General features: G+C 38.7%; 1 protein-coding gene across 11 annotated transcripts in view; it reads right to left on the reverse strand.

Annotated features, from left to right (window-relative positions):
- The window catches only part of ZNF827 (zinc finger protein 827), a 165,070-nt gene that overhangs the window by 31,419 nt on the left and 106,968 nt on the right, over positions 1–26,683 (reverse strand). For all 11 annotated transcript variants that reach the window (XR_011096146.1, XR_011096145.1, XM_068680859.1 and 8 more), the window contains 4 exons: positions 21,393–21,626; positions 7,391–7,639; positions 6,643–6,700; positions 2,019–2,122 (listed from right to left, as the gene is read on the reverse strand). Coding sequence is in view for 9 of the 11 variants with exons in the window: in XM_068680859.1 (XP_068536960.1) it covers positions 2,019–2,122; positions 6,643–6,700; positions 7,391–7,639; positions 21,393–21,626 (645 nt within the window). In the remaining 2 variants the exon portion in view is untranslated. The remainder of the gene's footprint in view (positions 1–2,018; positions 2,123–6,642; positions 6,701–7,390; positions 7,640–21,392; positions 21,627–26,683) is intronic.

Genomic DNA, 26,683 nt, shown 5'->3' on the forward strand with positions numbered 1-26,683 from the left:
ACACTAGACTGCAAATTTCCTATCATTTTGTGTGCTGTTCTTTTCTAGTTCTTACTATCCCGTTTCAGAGAGGAAATAATCCCAAACAAATGTCAACCAAAAGCATACGTACAATTTAACCATGGGACACCACATACACATTTACACAGCATTTTCTGTTACACCCAGCTGGCCCTTACAATGGTTTGTTACTGTTCCTTCCTGCTACTCTCTGCAGGGGTGAAGCTTTTTCTGAGCTATCCATAGCACCATCTAGATTATTTCTTCTTGGAAGGCTGAAACTCATAGAAAATCTACCTGTGGATATTCTGCTATTCTTCTACACGAATATTACACTTGTAATTGATTAAAAATTTAAATCACATTCCTGATGTTACTGTAAGTTGCTTTTCAGGTCCAAGAATTTATTATGAAGCTCAGAAAATGAATGACAGTGTTGTTGCAAAAAGAAAAATGAAACAGAAACTGACATCTTTTGATTTTCAGTATATATACTACTATTACATATTGGAGTCTTATAATCACAGAGTGATGTTTGTTATAATGCACAGACCTATCCAGATGAAACTTATATTCCATGAAGTAGAATATGGGGCAGCGTGAACATATAAAAACCCGTTCCTCAATAGCCATTTTAACACGCCAGGATGTCCTAACCAAGTAGGTAATTTACGTCTTTTAAACATGTTACCAAAACCCATCCACAGTTTCAGTGGCCTCACTTAAAATTAAGTCTTATTAAGAATTAGAATTCTTAGACATTCATCTTGGTATGATGTAAGAGCATACTGCTAGAGGCCATGTCCTCTGAGGTACTGAGCACTGCCTAAGGAGTCCAAGAGTTCTTGTCTTTCATTTGGGTATATGAATATTCTATATTATGCCAAGGTCAAAAGCCAGAATTGAAGCGATAACCTGGTTTATATTTTAATACTTACAAGTACCACAAAACTGATCTGGTTCACCTAGTCCTAGGTTACAAAAACCACTACCTTCCTTGGGAAAGTGTGGTTGAGAATAGCCTGAAGACCCTTGCCCTTATGCTACAATTTTTCTTCTTTTTCTGCCATGAATATTTACCCTTAGACAACATCTAGCTCTTAACCTCATCTGCCACTTCACAAGCTGTCAAATGACTATTCAAGCATTAAAAAAAATGAAGGGTCTGTTAAGTTGTAAATTAAATGACAGTCTATAGCTGAAAATTAGCAGTAACATGCCCAAAACTTTATTGATCGCTAAGAAAAGGTGAATAACCCCCACTACTACTGGCTGTGTAATTACTGACCTTTAGAACTCAAGAGCTATTAATTTAAGAACAGATACCAGTGAACTAGCAAACGAGATATTTTGCAACAGGACAGTAAAGGCATATATCAAGGTTTTGCATGTATTTAGTGCCACCTTGAATGGTATTGATATATGTCTATATTCTCTCTCTTAATGCAGAATACAGCCCAAGCTACATTTGGACATAAAATGCCTGTCAGCTGGTTCAGAAGGGCAGTGGGAGCGCACCCACAGATACCGAGGCCTTTTAGTAAGTTATAAGAACTCCGTATCTTTACAAAAATGTTTCTAAATTACTGTTAAAGGCAGGAGAATTGTATTGCCAAGCTCAGCCACTCATGCATATACTGAAAACATTTCATCTGTACTGTGAGAGATGGAAATGGCCAGTAACAGGAGAATGGCAGGCAGTAATCAGACATAAGTTCATTTAAGCATGGAATACACACACCAAAAAAACCCACCTGTTAATACTGCTGTTTAATCTGTTATAGAGTCTTGGTTTCCTTATACAATTCACAATAGTAGTTTAAAGAGTAGTAATATAAATAAATCATTTTTTTTCCTCCCAGTAAGCACTTACTGTGATGGAAAGACAGTTACCTTTTGACAAAGGAAACTACATTTTAGGAGCACTGGTCAGGTGTTGTTGTTTACAGTAAGAAAATAATAACAACAAAAAAACCTATATTGACTGGAACTAATAAAAGAAAAAAAAGGTATCTGACCTGGTGCAGATGTCCTTCCATGAAGAGCTGTTTCATTAGGCAGGAGATCTTTTGAGTTGGAAGTGAACGGTGATTGTCTAAATGTGTCTTCGGAAAAGAAAGGGCTATGGGGAAAATAAAATGTCTTTTTGTAAACAAAACAGCAGTTAACAAAAAAAAAAAAAAAAAGCAAGCATGATTTTTGACCTTAACATCATATTAAAAGCCCCATTTAATTTACAGAATTCATGCTGAAAGTTATGCAGACTGTAAGGTAAGGTGTGGAGAAAGGCATCTCAGAGTGAAAACTGAAGTCCTCCTAAAATGCTTTTAATTACAGTATTTCAACATCTCACATTTGCTGTATCACATCACAGCGTAGATCGTGAAAATTAATGTTTCAAAAATTTGTATTCTACTGTCATATCTGGAAAGGGCAATCAGGAAAAGTGGAAAATACTATATTACATATTTTAGAGTATTTAATAGTCTGATGAATATATTAATTATGTTCAAAACAAAACTTTTCAAATTTTAGGTTAAAATTATGCTGAACAGTTCTCTTTTGACACAACATCCCATGCATGAAATTAACTCCACCAGCTTGGTTTTTAAAGCAGGGAACAATTCACACAAGCAAACTGAATGGTGACTTCCCAAATAGCGCATAAATCACCAGCCACTTGATTCTGAAAAGTATAACATGCTTTGGTTTTAATTAACACACAGTAAAACGTTAATTTCAATAGTGAATGGGCATTTCTGTGAAAGTATTTTCTTTCCTGCTCAATTAAAGATCATAACGGAAACAAGGATCCCTTGTCCACAGTACAGACAGACATTAGTAAGCATTACATTATAAATTAAAAATGGAAAAAGATAATCCCTCTTGGAAAGCTGTTTTCTAATGTAGTGTATTCCATCTGCATACAGAATATGAACTTCTAAGCAAAATGGGAATTACATTTAAATCTGATCTTTACCGTATAGAGATTTTTTAACAGGCTGCTGTATTAGAGGTGTTTTAAAGGTGGAAGACGGGAAGCCTGCTCATTTCTGCATTTTATTCTTGTTGAGCAATAAAATCCAGTAACCTTTTCAGGATAAGGAATGTACTACGAGTTCTTGAGAAGCATTGCACAGCAGGTAGTCCAGACCCAGAGAGTATGTGGCAGCAGGACCACCCATATTAACCCAAACCAGTCCAGATATACAAGGCATCAATCTATACAGTGGCACTTGCAGAGCTTTTCCAACATATGGTCTTTCTGCAGGGAGTGAACATTGTGTTCTCCACTGAGTCACACTTCTGTTCTCATTCAGATCTCTTCAACCTTTGGGAAACTTGTTGATAATTAGTTAATGTGATCAAGTAACAGCTTCAACAATCATGTTATTTCATTTCTCAAAGTTTGGGTTTTTTTTTAAGCTATTATTTTGTGCTGTTCAATATGTGACGGTTAATGGGATATTTTGGTATTTCTACAGAAGTTTGAACATAACCATAAGCAGAGTCGGACAGGTTGTGCTGGAGGTAAGGCACAAAACTGCTCCAAACTTTGAAGAGGTCGGGGTATGCGGATAGCTGATTAAGCAGGATAAAATGAACAGCTCCAGCCCACACGTGCAAAAGTTAACTTTTTCAAGACTCACACTCCCACTCTGGGGTGAAATAATATAAAACAGACTGACGCTATATAAAAATATGGCACCATTTATTGCAACATTCCTTTCACTGGGTTAATAATAATTTGAAAGAAAAACACCAATAAAAAAGTTTTATTACTCTTGTAAGTCTTCAAAATCTTGTAATCCACTCAGGTTTCCATGTTGGCCTGCCTGCTTGTGTCTTAGATTCAATCACTGGCACGCTGCTCACTGCTGGTTCTGAGCAAAATGATGCAGATCTCATCTATTTCAGGCTATGGCATGTATCATGTGCAGGTTGCTGCTGAAGACTGCATTGTGTTGGTCTCTTACGGATCTCCCCTCTCCACCATCAGCCTTCAGGGAATTAGAGAATCATCCTTGCCTCTTTTGCCTTTCTCTAGAACAGCAGATGAGCCTCTTCAGCATCAGCCCTATTATTGTTTTTATTTCAGTGGATATGCCTTCCAATCCCCAATGCAAAATAAGGAGGCAGAGCTCCTGCTTCACAGTAAGAAACTACATATATTGTTCTCAATCACAGTGCAAAGTCCCTTGTGATGAAGGTTAGGCTTTAAGATATTTTTTTTTTTCTGGCTGCACTTCTCCAGTTTTCTGTCTACACAGATCTCTAGATGAAAGAAACTTATCTTGGCATCTCATGCTGGTGTATTCACTTCCAGATCATTTGCTTCTCCACTTTCTGTCTTCATATCACAGATGGCAGGCTCTACCACCTCACTCAGCCATTGAGCTGTGAGGAATCCTTGCCAGTTTCAGCTCCTTGAGCAAAGTCATATGGAAGTATATGCTCACAAAGTCCAAGAATACTCACAGAAGGAACAGCAACAGATAAGCGACAGAAATGTTAACATGGAATACAACAGCAAAAAGCGTTTGTGTACCCCCATCTTGCTGGGCTTTGCTGATTTAAGACTCTTAGCAATGACGCAGCTTTATCTTTCCACTCCCCAATTACTCACAGGTGGACAACAATGACCTCGCCTTGACTTTCTGCAGCTGTCAGCAAAATTCACACAACGATTGTGATTCCAATGCCTTCCTGTCATGACTCCAGATGTAGGGTGGTGAGCCAAACTGCAACACTACACGTTTTCTTAATGTAGCCTTCATGCCTCTATCCTCCACTGCCTGCTCCATCACATTCTATTTTTGAGATGGTGTCATAGCCTTACCAGTAAAGACTTCCAGCTGTTTGTTTGGTTTGGGGTGTTTTGTTTCTTTTTTTTGAGCCAATCTGTTTGAACTTGAAGGATTTAGTAGACTTACTCAGTTCCCCTTAAGAAGCTCCTCTCATTCACGTCCTCTTCTGTTGATAGATAGGTAAGACAAGAAAAGCACCCAGAAGAATTGAATCAGGCACACAGCTTTTCATACCCTGATGGGTAGCAGCCATTATCAGGACTTCCCAGTAAAATTCAGCGTGAGTTTGACAACAGCCAACTGCGTTACCCTCTAACAAGGTGGCAGCCAGAAGGGGAGGTTATGAACTGTCCTTAACCTTTCTAGTTTGAACGATCCTTGATAGATCCAAAAGTAGCTCTGGATTCTCACACCAGTCCTTCTGGTATCATGAGACATTGAAATCTATTTTCTACCAACTATTTATCACTCCCTCTCTACAACACACACTGGATGGTTAATGAGAAGTTGGACAATATCTGCATTCATCTTTGTATGTATCTCTCAGGCTTATGTTTTTTTTTTAACAAGTAATGGGAAGGCTGTGCAGTCTCCATAACCCATAAATTCCCAAACTAGCAAATATGGAAAGCATTCACAATAACCAAAAGTTAAAAGCTCAATTTAATTCTCTTTCAACTCGTAACATCAAAAAGTCCCTAATGGGCATTTACTGAGTTGTTCAGTTTATTAAAAACAAATTTATTACAGTTACCATGAAAGAATGGGATGGGTCTAGGAATTTAAGATCAACGTATTTCAGAGATCTTTTCTTCTGCAAGCAAAATGCTTTTCAAATTCTGTCTAGACAAAGTTGTTTTAGTTAGCAGGCACTGTACACCCTGAGAACTTCTGCAGAAGGGGCTGCAGAGGCACAGAAGGTCTTACCCTATCTTTGAAGGGACTCTCCAGCATGTTTTCTCCAACCCATCTGCACTGACTAGAAAGCTTTCAGGTAGGAAATTAATGTATTCTTGCCCCAGGTGAGAGCTGAAGAAGGTATCAGAGATTTAAGTTTCAGATTTGGAAGCCAATTCCTGCCCACTCCTCACCACAGGCTACTAAGTTTTTACCAATGTTAGCTGCACTTATTATGTAATAAGTTTGAATTTTCCCCTAGGGATACCTCACTTTGCTGCTAATATATTTAAACAGCCCATAGGTTTGTTCCCAGCCAAAATACTGTAAAGTATGTATTTCTTCAACAGCACATGCTATAATTGAATCATATTTTTAATTATTGCATAATTTCACTTATCATGTTAATGTGACTGTAATCTTGAACAAATGTTTCATTAGCATTGTCTCTTAGAGTTTGACTTTTAAAAATTCATCTGTAGAAGGCATTGAGAGGGTAGAAATACCAAACTGAAATTTTTTTCAAGAAATTCAGGCTTGACAGAAGACTGACTCACAACACCTCTTCTTACATTGGTCCATGTCTTAAAATCCAGTTGCCAGCCTGTTCTTCCCTCAAGCACTGCATGTAGCATGCAGTTTCTTCTAAGTTTCAGTTTTTGTAGAAAAACAAATAAATCTTAAAGTCACATGTGAAAACTTGACCAGAGGAGAACAGTCATTTTCACCCAAAGGCCCTTTTTTGTACCACAGACACTAAGAAATCGGACCTACAGGTACAATTTTTCATATGTATGTTACATTGCTGCATGAAAATATCTTACACTTGTAGCATCAGGTCACATTTGCAAGAGAGAGACACATCTGCATACCCAAGGCAAAATTATGCAATGCCATTTGCACTACAGCTTTATGGATAACAATGCACTGTACGTACCTAGCTGTAGTTCTGATGGTGTTATCTTTATTGTGATTGTGCTCTTTGCTCACCTTTTCTGCAAAGGAACAAACATTATTATTTTGTGATTAACATATATCATGCTTTCCTTATCAAGTTTTATCCAGTAGAACTATTTTAATGCTTTCTGATAACAGCGTTATCCAGAGTAACTTAGGACAAGCGATTACAACACGATTAGAGAACAGGCACTTTTTAAAAAACTCACACCAATTTTTCTTAGCTTCATATATCAGTGCTAGTGCTCCACATGCAGTGTGCACTACAAACATTCATTAAACAGTGCTACAATCATTGCATTTACGTAGTAGCTGAGGTTCGCCTTCATTGTGAAGTGGACAGAACATTCCCAGGAATACTGTGCTGCAGCCACTGCCCATTTATGCTGAGAACTACCATCTATAGGTTTCCCTATACTCCCAAGCCTCGATCAACCAGTTGTCACTAATTATTTAATTAGCTTTCAAAAATACAGGAGTTGAACTCTGGCTTTTCCAATTCAGTTCAAATATTATGAACCTGACCTGACTGTCACAGTGCTCTAAAGCATATGTTAACTATGGGGAACATTTGGCAAGACTTCTGCATTTCAAATGCGAGGGTAGAAGGGCTCTAATTCCTATCATGTTCCAGTTTTTAGTAATCTCACACATTCATAACACCTTGATGGTTATACACAATCTCTTTTTGTTCTTTAAATTCCATCAGCTATTTCCACTGCTTTTACCTGATAACTGGAAGAGCAGCTCAGATGCCATCTTCACTGATATATCTTGGCTGAATAGATTTCTTTCTGGGAGCACACGACCTTCTGGTGCCTTCTGTATGTGTTCACTAATGTCTCGCCCTAATAAAGTGCTGTAGCCAACATTTTGGCTGGGTTGGCTGGGTGACACTGAAGCCTGTGAATCGTGAATGTCAACTTCCATCGGTTCTTCTTTTATTTTTACCATCTGGGTTTCCTTGTAACTCTCAGCTGCAAATACATATTAAAAAAATAATTATTATTATTTAATTATGTTACAATTTTTCAGAGCACTCAAAGCAGGAATCACAATTACAAAGTTATAATTTGTATAACACATCACTGCAAAATGGTAAGGGAAGCCAGCAGCTGACTGCTACAATATTCTTCTAGGGCTTGTAAATAGAAGAAATCTCTCATTTATTTATTTATTTATTTATTTATTTTTAGCTAGAGAGTAGAAAACAGTACTTAGTGGTAAATAGAAGAATTACATGACTTTCTCTGAACACAGTGATCGTATCCCAGTTAGTGAAGCTTTTCTTTTCTTTATTAGCTGAAATCAAAACAACAAACCTGCTCTTCAAAGGTGGGCACTGAAGCTGTCTTCTAAACTCACCATTACTCCTTATCATCAGAAGTACCAGCACAGACAATTAGAAACATTGGTATAGGGATAGGGGTGGAGGAAGAAACCTGATCTGCTCCTCTTCTGCTTTCTTGATGAGAGGAGTATTCTGGGGCCTGCGCTTTTCTAAAGCATCTTTTTCTAACAATCACTGATATTCTTTCATATATTACAACAGCCAATAACCTTAACCACTAGCTTCCATATGCCCATATCCTTCCTTCTCTGCCTTGTTCTTCTCCAGTGTGCTAAATCTAGTGACCAAAACCATAGTCTAGAAGTCCATCTGTAGTTCACATTCTACACTTGATATTCCCCAGATGCTGCTGAATGCTCTGATTTGGTTGCAAGGTAAGTGATTATTTTTTCTTCAGAAGAAAGCTCCAAAATCTCAAAGATACGGCTCCAAGGTAATCTGCCTACTACAGCCACAAATACAGCTTTCTTGACTTAGTCTTTCTGCTGTGAAAAGAGAAATTGAAGACCTGTGTAATTTACTCTCAGTTTAGTTTTTGAGACAAATAATGAGTTTTTTTCTACTGATCTTCTCTCAGAGTATTCCTGAAAGGACACGGATATCATGGCAGAACTCCCCAGCCAGGTGTTGCCTCCGCTGTCTGGACGCTGACCAGACACTTGGGAAACAGGCAATATGCCTGGGAGAAAATAAAGACAAGGAAATAAATAAATGCATGAACACAGTTGTACAGCAGAAAGGCCATCCAGGTGAGGAACCATTCCAACAAAATTGTATGATTCTGTTCAAAAAAAGTGCAAGGGATTTATTATTTTTGCCTAAACCTATATATGTACTTCTGCTACTAACCAAGATACTCAAAGGCTTATGGAAAATCTCCTTTTTACTTGTGATTAGCACATGTAGCCCAGGTATCCTCCACAGCTGGAGGCAAGGGAAAGCACGAGTTTGAATTGCTCAGACTTCACGAGCCAAAGGATGAAAAAGGCAAATCTAGCACCCAGGGAAAGAGGTCACGGGTAGGGACACACTGCAGCACACTGAGCCAGAGAAGCACAGAGCTTAAATGTTGAGTGGATTAAGATTTGAGAGAGCAGCCTGGCCCTTGTCCAGACCAGGGGGACATGAGCAAATCTCTGACCAGAGGCCAGCACGTTAACGGGTGCAGACGATCCGGCCATCCCCACACCACCAGGTCACTGATGAAGGCACTCAACACTATGAGTTTCTGCACATGGAAGGTTCCTTCTCAGCTGTCTGATTTTACTACTCATAAGGATCTGATGTTAAAAATAAATAAAGGGACACCAGTTTGTAAGGAAAAAGAATAAAGACAAACAATATTTTTTACTAGATTTGGGTCAGAGAAAAAAGTGGAGACTCCCCCTCCCCCAGCTTCACTTCAGAAATTCATCTGTTGCTGCCCTCTCTGTCTTTTCCCTCTTTGCTAACTCACATAGGAATGTGTCAGCCTCACAGGTTTTACTCCAAGTATGAATGTTTCCAACTACCCAATATTATGATGACATTTGGAGGCACCAAAACACGGTTTGGTCATCTCTGATAATGCCCTCAAGCTAGTCAACTGGCTAGTGCCATCTTGTAGCCTCCGGGCAAGATGATCAGAAACCCTTCAGCACGCAGGCATACACCTTCCACGTAAAATTGAACTGATGTGTTCCACTGAGTCCCTTTTCGTTCCCCTGGCTTCTCCCTCTCCCCACATTCCTGTTGTCCTTAAGTGGAGAAAAAGTGGCTTTGCTGCTCACAGCTCTTAAAATAAGAAAAATCGAAGTCAGAAGATAAAAGCTACTTGGATATGCTCCAGGAATGATTTACATGAAGTGCTTTCAGTCTTTTCTGATGACATTTCTTGACCTTTAAAAGAAACATATAAACATTGATAAAAATCTTTACCATCTATGATCCACCAGATACATTTCAGACTTTGGAAATTTTCAACTGAAGATGAGTTAGAAATATTATTATATAATGCCTTTTTCCCCCTGTTAAACAGACTTTTTTCTTTTTTCCTTTTTTCCCCAGCTTCCATTAGCCTCTTATTATGAAGCCACAGAACATTGTATCTGTGTTGAAAAGTGCAAAAATAGTATGCTGTGCATTGAAACTGAACACAGGATGGCAAAGGAACGCATCAGGTAACACTGTCAATCAAAAGCTCAGGTAACTCCACAAACAAATGAGTTCTTCAGATGTCTGACAGACTGAGCTCTGTACCCAGCTGCCAAATTTAGGTTCAGAGTCAAGCTGACCTTTGCTGCTCTTTCTGCTTTTAAAATATTCTTTCTATTTCTGTTCCTGCCCCACACAGTTTAATTCCCTGTCCTGCAAATGCTTTTCAATCAGACTGACTGATACAACCCCAACTAAGGCAAGAGTTGAGCAATACCAATGACCTTCTCTCCTTCACAATCAGCCAACAATGAAATTGCCCTAACTAAATTCACATATTTGATAATTTCCTTTGACCTTTATCTTCCCAGCTGCACCCTTTCGACCTTGCAGAACGTCCCTACCACATGTGAGTCCTGTCATAGTCCAAGTCCCAAAAGCAAACACACAGAGATGACAGGGAGGGTGATAATGACAATTTTACAAAGCTAACCAAAGAGAAATACAGCCTGTCCCGTGAGCAACAACCACACCACAAGCTGCAGGCAGAGAACCCAGGTGTGCTAGATCTTCTGCTGAAGAAAGGACCAGAATAAAGGTTATGGCCACGCACATCTCACGTACAGACAGTCAGACTGCAACTTCTTGAAGATTATTTTCCCTTCTGTTCGTTTGTGCAGTAAGGAGACAGCCCTGATTTCCTTACATAGGTACCTCACGTGGTCGTAGTGTAGCGAAAGCTTTTAAAGTACACTGAAAGGTCTCTAGGTTCAAATAATTAAAATCATGATAGCTTTGGCTTTTTTCCCACTTTTGCATTTCTCCTTGAGTAGATGGACTAGGTTAAATAAACGGCAATGTATCAGAATACAAAGTTCGTATATGAGAGTAATTTCCTTCATCCCAGATTTTTATAAAAGTACAGACATCTAATTCCTAACAAAAACCAGGGGATAACAATTCAAATAGCTTTAAAATATCTGGACTCTGATCTGGTCTGCTATTCATTTAAACGTGGTCTGCTATTCATTTAAAACTAACCTGGATGAAGGTCAGAACAACAGTACAGCAGTGAACACTGCTTCTCTGGCAGAAGATCAACTAAATGACCTAATACACCTTTTTTTTTTTTTTTTTTCCCCTACTGTTAATTTTATCATACAGAAGTAGCTCAACAAAATTAAAGAAAGTTATTGCATACATGGATGTGCTATCATGAAGCCACAGAGATGCTCTTTAGAGAGCAGTCTACCTTTAAGCATCTGGTTTAGAAAACCCTCAATGAATTTCATCCTATTCACATCAAGTGAGACAATTTTCCACGTCAGATACGCAAAAATGCAGTATTGGATAGTCCTGTTCCAGGAGGAAGCATATTTTTCCACAGCTTTCAATTTCTCTGGCATTCACAAGTGCAAGGAATTGCAAAGTAGTGGCACTCATTTAAAACAAAACAAAACAAAACAAAACAACCATCAAGAAAGCACAGAACAATACTTGTGCTACCTAAAAGCTTAGGGTATGGCATTCAGCCCTGAAGGTGTGACAATGTCACCTCAAGTATGTGTGGCAGCAAAAGGGGCTATGAAATTTACCCTTAGACAATGCCTCTCTGCAGCCTCTGACAGAGGTTGCCAAATTTTAGAAAGCTCATTCAAGCTACTTCAGTCAGAAAGCTGGGACTACCACAATACAGGTGTTACCTGTAACAGACAAGAAAACGGAAACAGGGACAAACATAAAAATCCTCTTTCCAAAGCAACCCACCACAAACTATATGATTTAATTGCTTCAGCACCATCTTAAAATAGATAGGATTCTGATTCATAAATCCTCAGCTCATGGAAAACAATGCAAAAAAATGGCATGTAAAGTAAGTGAGAACAGAAACACTGGAGTTCCTTGCACACGTTCTGAAAACATTAGCAAGAAGTTAGCAATGTCATGACAAATACAGTACATTTTTACCTTTTAAAAAGGAGGATAAAAAGAAGCACAACAAACTAGTAGACTTAAACACACTCATTGCAAATAGAGATACGAGGAAAAGATTTCACTTTTTACTGGAATTGCAGTTCCAGTTATCCTAAAACCAAATACACACCCTACAATGGTAAAACAAACAAACAAACAAACAACTATTGGCACTTGTTTGACACTTCTCAATTCTAGATTTCCAGAGCACTTTAGAAGATGTGTTAACATAGTACTTATCTTACAAAACAAGGAAGAGAAATAGCAAACTTTAAAATACGCACCTGCTCAAGTTATGAGCATTGCTGTTCATTTGCAAACGTGCATTTGCTGCACTGACATAAACCAATATGCATGATGAAACCTAATAATAACACACCGTGACTCAAATACACCTGAAAAAGCATACTTTCCAAATCCTAAGCATTTTGCTTAGATTCAGTCTGCCTCCCAGTTGCAGAAGCAGGTCTAGAACTCAGGAGGGACAAGAGAGGACACTGCGCCTGCTGCCAAACCTGCACTGCCAGGCAGATGTTGTCAGGGTATTTCCAGCCATCCTGGTCGCTTGGTGTACAAACTGACAAGCCACATGCCATGAAGAGGCTTCAACACACACCATACCCTGTGCTCCTGGGAACAGGATAACCAGGGAGGAGCTGCAGTGCATTTCAGTACGTTCTCCAGAGCTGTGGGATAAAATGCTGAGTGCACCTCACTGCAGGATACCTACAACCAGCGAGCCCCTAGCACTGCATCTGACCTAATAAGATCACATTTCCCCCATGCAAAAGGCAGTAGTTAGGTTTATTTGTATACAAATACTGTTTTGTACTCAAAAATATGGACAAATAGTCATTAGTCATTTCCTCCAGGTACTGTTCCTGACAACAGTATTTTTATTTCTGTCTAGAGGTTGGTCGGCCTAACCACAGTCTCCTAAAAGATTATAGAGCAAACCCTCTGGGAAGCCATTTCCAAACCTGTGAAGGACAGGACTGTGTCTGGGAAAAGCTAGCATTGATTTACCAATGGCAAATCGCACCTGATAACCTGATTGCCTCCTGTGATGAAATGACGGGCTGTGAGGACAGAGGGAGAACAACAGATTTTGTTGCCTGAACTTTGGCTAGGCCTTTAGCATCACCATTAATAAATACCTGTATCAGCAAACTGGTAACGTGTGGAGTGGGTAAGCAGACTAAGACAGGTGGAAGCATGGCTGGATCCCAGGGCTCGATGGGTTGCAGTGAGTGAGACTGCATTTGGGGTGCTGTGCCCAGTTTGGGGCTCCCCAGTACAGAATGGACACTGACATCCTTGAGTATGTTCAGTGGAGGGCTACCAAGATGGTCCAGGGGCAGCTGCAAAACTTAAGAGGGTAAGAGTGAAGAGAACTGGGTCTGTTCAGCCTTAAGAGAACAACACTACAGAGTCATTTTATTACTGGCTGAGACTCTAATGAATAAAGAGAAGTGATAGAGAAGCTGAAGTTAGACTTCCCTCAGAAATGTGCAGTGACAGTATGAGAGTCAACAGACACAAGTAGGAATGTGGGAAACTTCTTCCACATAAATGGAAGAAATTTTTCACCACCAGACTGGTCAAATACTGGCACACGTTCTCAAGGGATGCTTGGGCTCACCATTCTTGGACAAGACCCTGAGCAGCCTGGTATTGTTGGATCTGCCCTGAGCAAGGGTCTGGATTAGATGAACTATGGAGGTCCTCTCTGAACTTACTTATTCCATGAATCATCAGCACCAGATCACTTCTGCTGCACCTTTATCTAGCAGCATTTTCAAAACTTCCAAGCATCCTGGGAAACACTTGATCTAGTGCTGCACTAGAAACTTTTCTTAATGTCCAGGCTGAACCATTCAAGTCGCAGCTGGTAGCTGTTGCCCCTTGTTTTATCATCTGCCACTACACAGAAGGGTTTGACTCCAGTGCTTTTCCAAGTCAACTTCAAGTAGTTGCAGGCTGTGTTTAGATCTGCCTTTAGTCTCTCCTTTGCCAGACTAAATAGGCTCAGTTCTCTCAATGCTTCCTTGCAGGTCATGAGCCCTAGACCCTTAATTAGGTTAGCAGCCCTCTTCTAGACTCTCTAGAAACTCTCAGCAGCCCTTTAGAGCCACGGAGCCCCAAAACAGTACAGTGTTCTCATGCAGACCTCATCCAGCTCTAAATACAGGGCACATGCTAAGCATGCTCTTCTAATGCAGCACAGTACGTTTTTCACCTTATTTGAGATAAAAGTCAAAAGCAAGTGCACAGAACTAATAAAAAACCACAAGCCATATAGCAAATACTGCTTTCACTGATAACAATAGCAGTCCAACTACTTTCCATTCCTGAAATCAAGTGAAACATTTTAAACCATTCATACTTCTCCTGGTCATTTAATTTCAAACCTCAGCCTCTCACCAGAATTCTGAGATGTTCATATCTGCTGAAATGCCCATCAGCTTTACAAATCAACTTTATGAATCAACTTAGAAAAGAAAGTCTTCCCCATATGTCTTATAAATTGGACTCGTGTACTAGTTTTCGCAATCAAGCAGACAAGGGTAACTAGTGGGTCAACTTGTACCGACTTCAAAAGCTTTCAGTACGGAGAATCGGGCATTTTGTTATGCTAATTGTTCTGATTTGCTAGAAATAAACATGCCCTAAAACAGCTTAAATAAAACCTTAGAGGCAGGGAACAGTTGGCGAGCCCTGAAGGTTCTGCTACAGAGACACAACAAGTAACATCTGACGTTCCCTAGGGCACTGTGCTTGATGCTTTATTTTGCTAGTATTTTTTCAAGCTGCTGTTTTATAGAAGACAATGTCAATGAGCCTTGAATCAATGCAACATGATCCTGCATTAAAAAAAGAACCAAAAATTGGCTGATATCTGTTAAAGTAGAACTCAAATCCCATGCTATAGAATTTTTCAACTAAAGGCTCAGTTTCACAGAAATGCAAACAACAAAAAAAAAGAAGAGAGAAAATTAAAGCAATAGAATTTGAAGTTGCAATATGCATCTGCTGTTCCTTCTGTTTGAGCAGTAGGAGTATAGTGCTTACTAGAAAGATCCTACTTGCAGAACACAGCCAACCCCTTAAATGTTCACAAAAAATAAATCAAAAATAATTTGATGAAAAGTCTACACGTGCAGTGAATAGTTATTTTACAACATAGCCCAGTCTATGAAAGTCTCCCAGTTCAAGAAATTCTACTCTAGCATTTCTGCAGCAAGCTGTGCCTTTGCAAAGAGCCTGGCTCTAGTTCTCTTGCCCTAACAAACTGACTCTCCAAATCCTTGGGGGACTGCAAGGTCCTTCTGCAAGTACTGTGCATCTACAATCTTCCAACAGTTTGAAAAAATTGACACAATCACTTAGGGTTGTGGCAACTCCTACCTGCCTGAACACCATCAAGGAACAGCAGTAAAGCAAAGGATCAGGGGCTGTGTTTGAACTCTTCAGGGACAATTTCCTAAAATAAATAAATTAATAAAAAACCAACCAACCAAAAAAAATCACCACCCAACAACCAGAACACCAAAAAAAACACATCTGAAACACAGATATGATTTCTTATTATTCTAAATGATGTAATCTTTTAAATTAACATGTTTTTCATTAAACGTCAAGATTTCCCTGACATGAAATAAAGGAAGACAATAGCACTGTAGCACTAGCTTAAACCTCCAGCAGAACATCTACTGAACCTGAAGCTAGGCTCTGTTATGAGGTACTTGCTTTTCTGTAGGCTTTTTTTTGTTGCTGTTGCTAAAAGTTGTATCTTTTTTATACTATAATTAAACTACAGCTTCACTCTTAACAATGATTTTCACATTTCTGTTGGAAACACACACACAAAAAACTGGGCTAGCGGACTAAAATCTGTTGATGTGACTTGCCACGGCATCTCTCCAGCTCCCCTCAAAGAAAGTCTTATTTTGGGTCAGACACTTCTCCACTTACTTTTTCCGGCTTCTGCAGAAGCACCTGCTGCTGCCCAGAGCCTTCTAACGAGCCATTTAGAGACCAGGGAACAAAAAACTTCCCTGTATTTTCACTCCTGCCTCCATTATCAAGGCTCTCTAAGCAGGGATAAAAGTGCTCGACAGCTCCCCTGCAATCTAGGTATGAACATATCTTACAAAGTCCTGACAACAGCTGTCCTCAAAGACTGCAGCCGAGATCCAGACAAGCGCTTCCCAGAACAGTCCCCAGAGTTAGGAAAAATAAATATATAGGAAGGCTACTTTCTCTGCCACCCAATTCACTCCAAGAATGCAGTAAGTTTTCTTTGCCATATTAACAATAAACCAGAAGACCACCAACACAACCCACTAAACCTGGAAGATTTTTTTTACTGCTAAGCGTAATTGCTTACCAGCTACAGACTCCTTTTTGGTATTTCTATTTCATGTTGCTGATGGGAGTCATGCAGAAAGTTACCAAAGCCTTAAACAAGGTAACTCTGCCACCAACTATCCAGCCAACACAAGCATGGGTAGCACTGCTACTTAACAAATTTTTACGAATTGTATTCTCATTTAGTTTTTCTGGAAGTCTGTGCTCCTGACTGGAGTAGCTTTTGTGCAAGCTAATGTAAAGCCTTCGCAGAAAGTCCTTCACTATACTGTGCCCTGATACATGCTGGGTCATTTTTAGAATGGGAAGAGCACTGGCGTGTTCTGGCCTTCATCTTCTGGCCTTCATCTTACATCTAGAATTGTACAATCCTTCTCCCCGCCCTCTCTCTTCTTTTTCCCCTCACTTTTCTTCATACAAGCTCTAACCTACGTGGTTTCAGTTAAACCTAAAATATAGTGTCAAACAAAACTAATTATGAAGAAATTACTGTAAAAAATTCCAAGTAGATAAGGACTTAAAAAATAAATAAAATCAATCCACAACAAGCAATTGTGCTGAAAGAGCTCTGAATTGTCATATAAATAGGTAATAATAAACAGAGTTGACCAAAGATGGCTTTGAAATCAATTGTATGCGACATTTTATTTCACAATCTTGGCACAAGAAATAAGTATGCACTAATTTCATCTGCTGATAGCCCAAAATTACGATGCATTGTTTGTACTGGGAAATTGGTGTATTACAAGAAACACTGTGTGACCTGAGGACTGAAGTACTCATAAAACAAAGGAACTGAATAGTACAAAGGTCATGGATATGCTACTGATAACAAGGATATCTGCAATACATAGGGAATTGATCCACTGCAAGAAGAACAAAAAGACCTAGGTTACTGCAGAAATGCAGAATGACTATAACTCACAAATAATATACAGATGAAATAAAGGCAAATGTGATTCAGACAACATTTCTTGGAAAAACAGGAGCTTATTAATGTTATAGTTCAAGGCACCAGGGTAAAATATTTATAAAACGCTCATACCTGGAATAGATTTTATACATCTCCAACAATGCATTCCTTTTTGGACAAGAAGGGAAAGGAATACATGCTTCTGAAACACAATACGTGCCCAAAACATATGAGTGGCATGACTACTGCAACAGAAAATAATCTTTTAAACAACAACATCAGTACATGAACGCAAAATTTATTTCAAATTTCAGCCTCCTCTGAAACCTACCTTTCATCTTACAAGATTGAGAGTATAAAACTGACCAAAGATCACTGGGTGCACCACTTAGTTAAACATTTGGAGAATTAAATTTGCTGTTCCATAAAAGAGAATGGGTAAACCAGAAAACTGGTTCAGGTGTATTTTAAATACATTATTTCAATTTATTTTAAGTGATTCTGTGCAATGTTTAATAGGAATTTAAAATCTTGCATGGATGGCACACTTCCCAGGCTGAGATGGGAATGATTTGCCCCACTCTGCTAGTTCCTCAACTCCGTTTGGTTATCAGTGTCGCATCTCAGTGAAAACTTACTAATGGGCTGTTCTCACAGCTCACCTTTGTACGTTTGTATAAGGCATGGCAGTCATTTTACCTTCCGTAAAACACGGGTTGAAGGGTCTGTAGTTAAGCTGGAACTGCTAACCCACAAACACCATTTCTTTCAAATGGGTGTTCCATTTGTTTTTAGACATCAGATCAGTTGTTTGTTTTGTTTTGCCCATCTGGATGGAAATGAGTTCCACCTAGACATGCCCTAGAAATGACATTAGCCTTCCTAGTTTGAATAATCCTTTAGAAGAAATGTTCAAAATGTGAGGTCTTGATTAGTTATCAAGCTTATGAATTGTGAGGTAGGAGATCTGAATTCAAGTGGAACGCAGTGGAGAAAACTCATATGAAAGGGCATAATATCTCCAGATAAGGTCCAATTCCCCTGAAGTAATAGCCGGGGTAAGGGCCTGACCTTAAGCACTGGCTGTCTGCTGCTACAAGCATGCAAGTGTCCTGACAGCTTTTTAGCTTTCAGAGAAAAGAGAGAACCTTGTGCAGTAGAACTAAAATACAGACAGCTGTATGTGTGATTTTTTCCTGCTTCTGTACATCTACATTACAATGACAACTAGTAAATGTTCTATCAATATACTATTTCAATAAAATATGTTTATTCTTCTAAGTTTTTCCTAGTTTTAGAGTGATTTCCAAGTGGCTGGCAAGTCTCTGCATTACATTCTCAAGGCACAGGTGATTTACAAATGAGCCTCTCTTACAGTATCTACCAGCCCAAACTAGGGTCCAGAGCCAGCAAGGCTTTCCACTAAACTGCACAAGCTCAATTAAGAGCTAGCACAACAGCAGATCTGTTTGGAAAATGCGATTTTCCAGTGAAAAACATAAGCCAATGCATCCTTCACATGAAAGGAGACTGTAAGGTACACGTTTAAATCCCAAGGGGCTTCCATGAGGCTGCAACAGTCGGCAATATTATTGCTAGGGGATAACAGAAACACGTATGGCAGGAATACAGAAAGCAAAATACTATTTGTGTCAGAAATCCCTTGCCTAGTTTGTATGCAATCCCAGTTTTCTTATTAATTAGTAGCATGTAGAAGAAAGTGAAAATAACAAGGCAAGGATGTCGAGGATGTAATCCATTCAGTCTTTATCAAGACCATACAGAGTCCAGAAGGACCTGACTTAAACCCAATTATGCAATATATCAAGTCTGATAAGTGCACTTGACTGAAGATCTCCCACAGACATTAGAACATCCAGACATATTCACTCTTTTCATATTTTTTTTCTCTTACTGAAAGTATCATGAAAAAGGAGGAAGTTTGTTCTTGTTTTCACTTTGTTCTGACAAAGTGTTATAGTTGTTTAAGTACTACGTCACTAAAAACAAAGTGCACAACTGCTTAAAATAATTTGGGAAGTCAACAGCAATCTCAGAATATTTTACCAGTTAAAGCAAACAAGTTAAAAAACAAACAAAAAACAAACACTGAAGAGATTAGTGATCTTAGATTTCCCTCTTACATTTGTCTTACATTAAGCTGTTTGTTAGCATTTTTCCTCTTTGCACTTTCTGTCTTAGACGGTAATTCAGAAAAGTGCAAGTTGAAAACAGCACAAGAAATAAACTTGGTATAACCCCACCCACTGGCTGATTCAGGAATGTCAACTGCAGTAATACTGGCTAAATCTTAAGTGAATCTTCACCATTCATCATTCACACTGATTAACCACTGTCAGCAAAAACTGTGCAATCACTAAGAAATCATAAATATATATTATGCTGGTGTACTTCTTACTGGAACCTTTAAACACTGGGGTTTCCCAGCATAAGTGACGGAAGACTTGGTCAAGATTTCCTACACACCAGATTTCACCCACATGAAGAGACGTTCAAGTCGCTAATGCTCTCATACAATGAAGTCTGAAACAGAACTATTTAAACACAGCCTGCTAGTACTGAATTCAACATTCACAATAAAGAACCCTAGTGTCTCTGAAGCACTTGAAAAATCATTAAGTTACGGGGCTCTTTATGGAAATGTTTATATACATTTATATGAACCAAGAAATAAAGTCACTGGTTAACATTCATTAGGCCATAAAGTTCTGTTACAAGAACACCATACTTGAACCAAATACCAAGAGCAACAGTGCACTTTATCTTTAACAAGATGTTTGTTACTTGAGAGCCCGAAAAATTGGGAAACGTCTTCTGTGATCAGCTTTTAATACTTGGGATCCACATTTTGCACCATCAACACCGAGGTCTGAAAATCAATGATTCAAAATTCCTCCATAAATTAAAAGGTGCAGGTATGAACAGGAGTGAACTAATCACATGTTAGAATTCATGAGGGAAGATCCTAGTGAGCTGAAGTTTTTCAGGTATAAATTTGAGCTCAAATTCAATTCTGACAGTATCCAATGAAGCCAATTAGTTTCAGATAGATTTGGCAGGGATCTCAGAAATTGGTGAACTTGTGTTTCCAATGGTACCTCTTGTTTGACCCCTCCACTCCCCCAAAGAAGTCTTGTCCAGTTTTGGAGAAGACTTAAATGCTAGCTGATCCAGTTTAAGTGGGGAAGTATGAATCCTAGGCTCCCAGACCAACTTTTGTTTCTCACTACTAAAAATTTAAGTGTATTAGAAGTTCAAATCCTTTTCATCATTCACTTAAATCCTGTTTCCAGCAGGGAGAACTCAAACTTTTTACTTTCCCTAAAGTTAAACATCAACTCTGACAGCTAGACAAAGCATAATTAGCAGAACATACATTTTATTTGGCTCCCTCCAGACCTAACAGTACTTATGTGTATACACATGCATACTGTCCAACTGTCTGAAAGGCAATGTAGGCAAATTCAAGTGTTCAACAGCAGTAAGGCAGATCAGTTTACCTTTTTTTTCTTAAAAAAAACAGCAGATATTACAATTTTGAATACAATAGATTGTCAGGAAAAAAAAAAAGCTTTAAAAGCATTTTTTAAGTTATATCAGGTACAGTTCAGTACAGACATATTTTTATGATGTTAATGAAATGACACAGATATGAATACATTGATATAAAAATGTTTTGGTACGTTTTAAAAATAACAGTATCTAAAAGCTTTAAGGTTTCATTTCCCTTGACTTATTCCGTAGTCATTAATTTGAAGACCAGTGAAATTTGTGCAGAATACAGATAATTAGACACTACGCTGACAGAACAAACTGAGATGTCTTATGTATATCAATTTGTGTATAGAGACATTTTCATTTGTTCCTTCACTTCCTACTAAAGCTTCGTTACTCTCCTTCTGCAAGGTAACCTTGTTAGCATACTTGAAAAAATATTAAGTTGAATATTATTAAATTAAATATCTACCTGAGAGCTTCATGAGGAGCTCAGATGCTGCCTTGACTGACATGTCCTGCCTCATCACATTTGTCTGTGGTTCTTGTGGTTTGAGCTTCTCCTCAGGGACATTGGGAGCTGAAGCTTCAGATTCCTGGCTGAACACATAGCTGGATTGAGACAAGGTTGAACTTGCAGCTTCTTCATCCTTAGGCTCATCTTTCACTTTAAACTTTGGAGTCAAGGGCTCTTTTTGATTTGCAGCTGTCAAGAGAAGGAAAAAGGCAGATTTAATGAGGTGTGTAATATAGAATCATAGAGCAGCTAGTAACAGTAAGAAACCACAACCTGAAAAATGCTAAAGCAGGTATTGGAAGCAAGAATGTCAAACAGCATTCAAAGATGCTTCAAGAGGTAAACAGGCATCTGCTTCTCCTGTACCAAGGGACAGTTTTGAATCACAAAAACTGCATCTAACCAGAGCTCAGGAAAACATCCTGCTTCTCCTTCTTCTTTTGTCCCTATCCAACTACAAAGCATGCCACAAGGTCACTGGTTTGCATGTCTTCCATACGTTTGATGGAAGTTTATAATACCATGTCACATAAAGGCAGATTTGGCAAAGTCCATGGGTACTACATAGTGAATTCTTAAGAGCATGAAAAAGAGGCAAGAGATAAAGAGTAGAAATATATGAAAACTAAGAGGGGTGTAAATAAAGAACTGCAAATTCCTAGGTTCTTATAAGTTGGTATTAGTTAAAAAAGAGAACTGAGGGATTTTTATTAGATAACTCTGCATTGCTTGGTGTTTTTAGAGCACTATTTCAGGTTCTACATCCATTCAAAAAAAAAAAGTATAATAATAAATAAATAATAATAATATAAATTATTATATAAATAATTATTATATATAAATATATAAAAATATAAATTTATATATAAATATAAATAAATTATTATATAAATAATATAATAAATAATAATAATAAATATCCTTTCAAATCCCCCGTGTAAGCTGCTACACAGCTTCAGAGAAGGACACAAATTTTGAGGATGTTTAAAACCTACACCTTGCACTCTGCTGTTCTTGACTGGTCTTTCAGATACTACTAGACAGCAATGGATCCTTTGTGCTACATTTAGTTGAAGGGATAAAACCAAGAACACTTCTTAAACAATACTTCCAAAACCATGCAATATAATCTCATCTCATCAACAGACTGCATGACTAATAGGAGGCTAAAGAAATTGAATTATTTTTGATCAGCTTTAATTCTTTACTTTTGACCATGAAGAGGTATTTCCTGTCAGATGTTAGAGTTTTTGTTCAAAATTCCACTTTAAACGCAGAGTAACACATGGTAGGTGACTCCTTCAGTGCCCCAAAGCTTGATGAGTTTACATCTTTCTCACATCTTTAAATCTTTGTCTTCACAAATATGAAAGATCGTCATCCCCATTTTGTTCTCTAAGCTCTCTCACCATTACCTGTCTTTCCTCTCCCAGGTATTTTCCTCCTTCCATATGACATTCACCCCTTTACCCTCATGACTCTTACAGACGAGCTCAGCCCTTGTAAGAGGGAAGCATCCCACAACACTTTTTACTGCACAGTAGGGCATTAGAAGTCAATATGCATTAACTGTTTGGAGCTGTTTGTTTTACACACCCATGGCAAGAACAGTAAAAGCTGAGGAAATGGCATACCAGAGGGACCGTAACATTCAATTGAAGGTGCAGGATACTGACAGGTCAAATCAACCCAAATTCTGGGAAAGTTCACTGGCTTAAGCCCTTGGTCTACTTCCTCATATTCATACATATTCAGCCCATACATACACACTGGGACTATTAATATTAACTATTTCAGAAATGAAATCAGTTTATACATGTAGTTTTTAGTATGGACTACAAGCACTTATGAACTAAGTGCTTTTGTGAACTATGAGCGCTTTTACCGGCATTAGGAATAACTTTTTCCTTGTTTAAAAAATAGCAAAAGCAGAGATATGAAACATTAAAGTATGTTTTAATTCACCAAAATACAGATTAGATTCCCAAATCAATCTTAACTTCACCAAGGTACTCACAAAAAAATCCATCTGCCTTCTACATCTTCTTTCTAGCTCAGTCTATTCTGGGGCTTGACCTGAGGTTGATCTTTTGGTTTTCACCAAAAAATAAAACGAAAGTCTTTCCCCCTTTCAAATAAGCCACTCTAGCTGCTGCAGATATGAAAAATGCCTCCACCAGGAGCAGAGTGCAACTGCTAACAGAGATTTCTTCCTGAACTTTCTGAGAACCTGGAGAAAATTCTTTTGAATGCGTTCATTTCAAGAAGGCATCAATTCAAATTGTTCCAGAACATAAAGGAAATATGAGTCTGAGCAAAGAGGTAAAGAAGACCCACTGAGAACAGTCGTTAACCTGTGCAGCCTGCTATGTTTCTGCCCATGAAATGAAACAGGCAGAGGAAGCATTACGGACCAGATCAGCAGGCCACGTTACCATGTAAAATACAGCGGTGATGCTGAACTGACATACACAGGTCAGTGTATTTGCAACCTTTCACCATAGTCTACCAAAAACCATGTTAAGATCAAAGCAAAAACATCTACACACAAGTAAAACAACTGTAACTAAATGTATACAATATCATAGCCTAAAGCTAGGAACTTTAACTCAGAATCAGGCCCTAGCTTGCAGTGACAGCGGCCTTTTGGGATCCACTGCTCTCTCACACTTTGAGCCACCACCCAGGACACCAACGCAAAAGCTACCCTGATAACAAATCTACCAGTGTAACATTAGGCATAGCCCAAATAAGCTCTTCATGATCTGTACACTCATTTTGTCCCTATATGTCTCTCAGACCTCACCTATGAGAAACAAAATGTAGCCAAGGTCCAACAACCCAGAAGAGTCTTGATGATGGGCATTTGGCAATTATCACGTCAGAGGAAAAAAGAAATCCAGGACTAATGTTCTTATCTATGTAGCTGGTTCTGCCCACTCTAGTTACTTTGTTTTGGACCAAACAGTCCAAAGATAGAATTAATAAACTAGGAAAGAGGTAGATACTTGTTTTGTTAACTGTCAGCACATTCCTTTCACTGACCACACTTTCCAAAAATCAAACACCTTAATCAGACAAATCCCAAAAACCAGGTATATTTACCTCACTTTTCTTTCCCAAGAAAACAAAAACAAAATCAGACAACTACTAGGTCTGTTTCAACACTATTGCTTCAATTAGTGGGGCTTTTGCTCTTTCTTGAAACATGTTAAAGCAGATTCCAGTGTAAATGAAACCTAAAGAGAAGGACTAATAAAAAAGGGGGGAGGCTGTCCAGTCTATCAGATTCATACATTAAAACTATAGACAAAAAAAAGTCATGATTTCTAACAAAGGGATAATAGCCATTATGATGCATCCACTAGTTATATTAGGGAGAATAAACAGATCTAAGAAAAATAAATGCAAATAAGAGAAATAAAAAGTTGACATAGACCAATTGAAAACAAACAAAAAACCCTAAGACTGAAAGATCTTTTTTTATAAAAAAAAATAAAAATGGAACTAGACAAGGATTAAAGAGATGATGTTGGAGTCTATTAAAGTATTTTTGAACTACAAAATTATTACTCCCCAGAAGGAATAACATCATCTATCTACATACGAAAATAGATACACGTACATATACTTAATTTGTAGTTAACTTACATTCATCCTGAATTGCAATGAGAACAGACTGAAGGATGTGTTGCCTGCGGACTGAATCCAAAAAAAGACTGCAATTTAATTTAGAAATACACAGTGAGGGGAGGGAGGAACAACACTGAAAACCCAACCAACAGGCAGCAGTCTCTGAAGCAGGGCTGATACTTCTACATTCATTCCATTCCATTCCATATCCTGAAAAAATAAATCAAAGAAGATTCCCAAATGCCAATTTTTATCTTCCTGGAAACTGGGATCATTTGATCCATTTGGCAAAAGTAGAAGATCAAAGTTTTTAACACTTTTCTCAAACTGCCAAATGCCACAAGAAAAGCCTTGGGCATCTGCCACTAATCTGAAACGCTTTGATAAGAGCTGCTAACAGCATCAGTCCACTCACCGAGGATTTCTGAATGCTCAAAATGTTCTTAATTGAGAAAGGAAAAATGGGCTGATTGCTTCAGCCAAGTTCAGTTACAAGTTACAAACAGCAAGGAGTTGGCCACCTTGTTTGAGCAAAGAACATGAGGGGGGAGAGGGGGGTGGAATCCACAACAAAAATGTCCCCACAAAAGAGAAGGCCATGACAAAAACAATCTACAGTTTGGGTCAAAAGCAGTGCTGAAAATCTCTAATGCCACCATACAGTGCTGCACCACCACAGCGATCCTTGACTACTGATAGAAAGATGAGAGAGAGCAGGCCACTCATGCCTGAGGGAAAAGGGAGGACAGATTCCCAAATGCAAATGGAACTGATCTCCTTGAGACCTTTTTGATTCTCTTCAGACCCACCACGGGAGAGAACCATAGCATGACTTCTACCTCAGGAAGAAAGAACAGTATTTTAGCCAGGTCCCACTGGAGCTAGTGCATCTGAGTGATGCACTGAGCCTTCTGTTCCAGGGGGAGCTCAGAGTCAAGGTGGTTCAAAGAAGCCAAGCATCTTCAACGGCTTCAATAGACGTTTCCCTGAAGCTGGACAGCATCCTCCTGAAGGCATCTGTGGTCAATAAAGGTTCTGACTTGAGTCTTCCACTGTTTTCCCTCTAATAATTGAAATGCACAGGTAGGTATTGGCATTCTGCATGGAGACTATGGCTTACATTTGGGGACGCTCAAGAACTGAGTAAGGGGTACAAATGCTGCAGAAGAAGCGACCAGTGGCTTTTGCAAGGAACATTTATACAACTGGAATCTGTTGGAGAATCTCCAGACTAAGATCCAATTGGGCTGATAAATCATCTTCAACTTATTACACTCAGAGGCTGCCCACACCGTAAGTGGCCCAAAAGGAGAAATACGATTCTTCTAGCAGGACAATCTTGCTGGTCTCTCTTTTCTTATTAGTGCTTCCTGCCCTGGAGTACTGACCTGTCCAAGAGCATGTCATTTTACTTACCCTTCCTGGGAGTGCTAACTCAATTACATCTCATTTTCAAAACCCTTTATTCTGCCCTCAGCCAAATAAACCAGCATATAGGGCTGCAAAGAGGAGGATGGGAAGCTACTTATGGCTCAAGGACACTTGGCATTAAAACATTGCTTTTTATCAAAGCAGTGGAATGGCAGAATAGATGATCATGAGAAATACGATAG

Source organism: Anas acuta, chromosome 4, assembly GCF_963932015.1.
Source record: "Anas acuta chromosome 4, bAnaAcu1.1, whole genome shotgun sequence".
Classification (NCBI taxonomy): domain Eukaryota; kingdom Metazoa; phylum Chordata; class Aves; order Anseriformes; family Anatidae; genus Anas; species Anas acuta.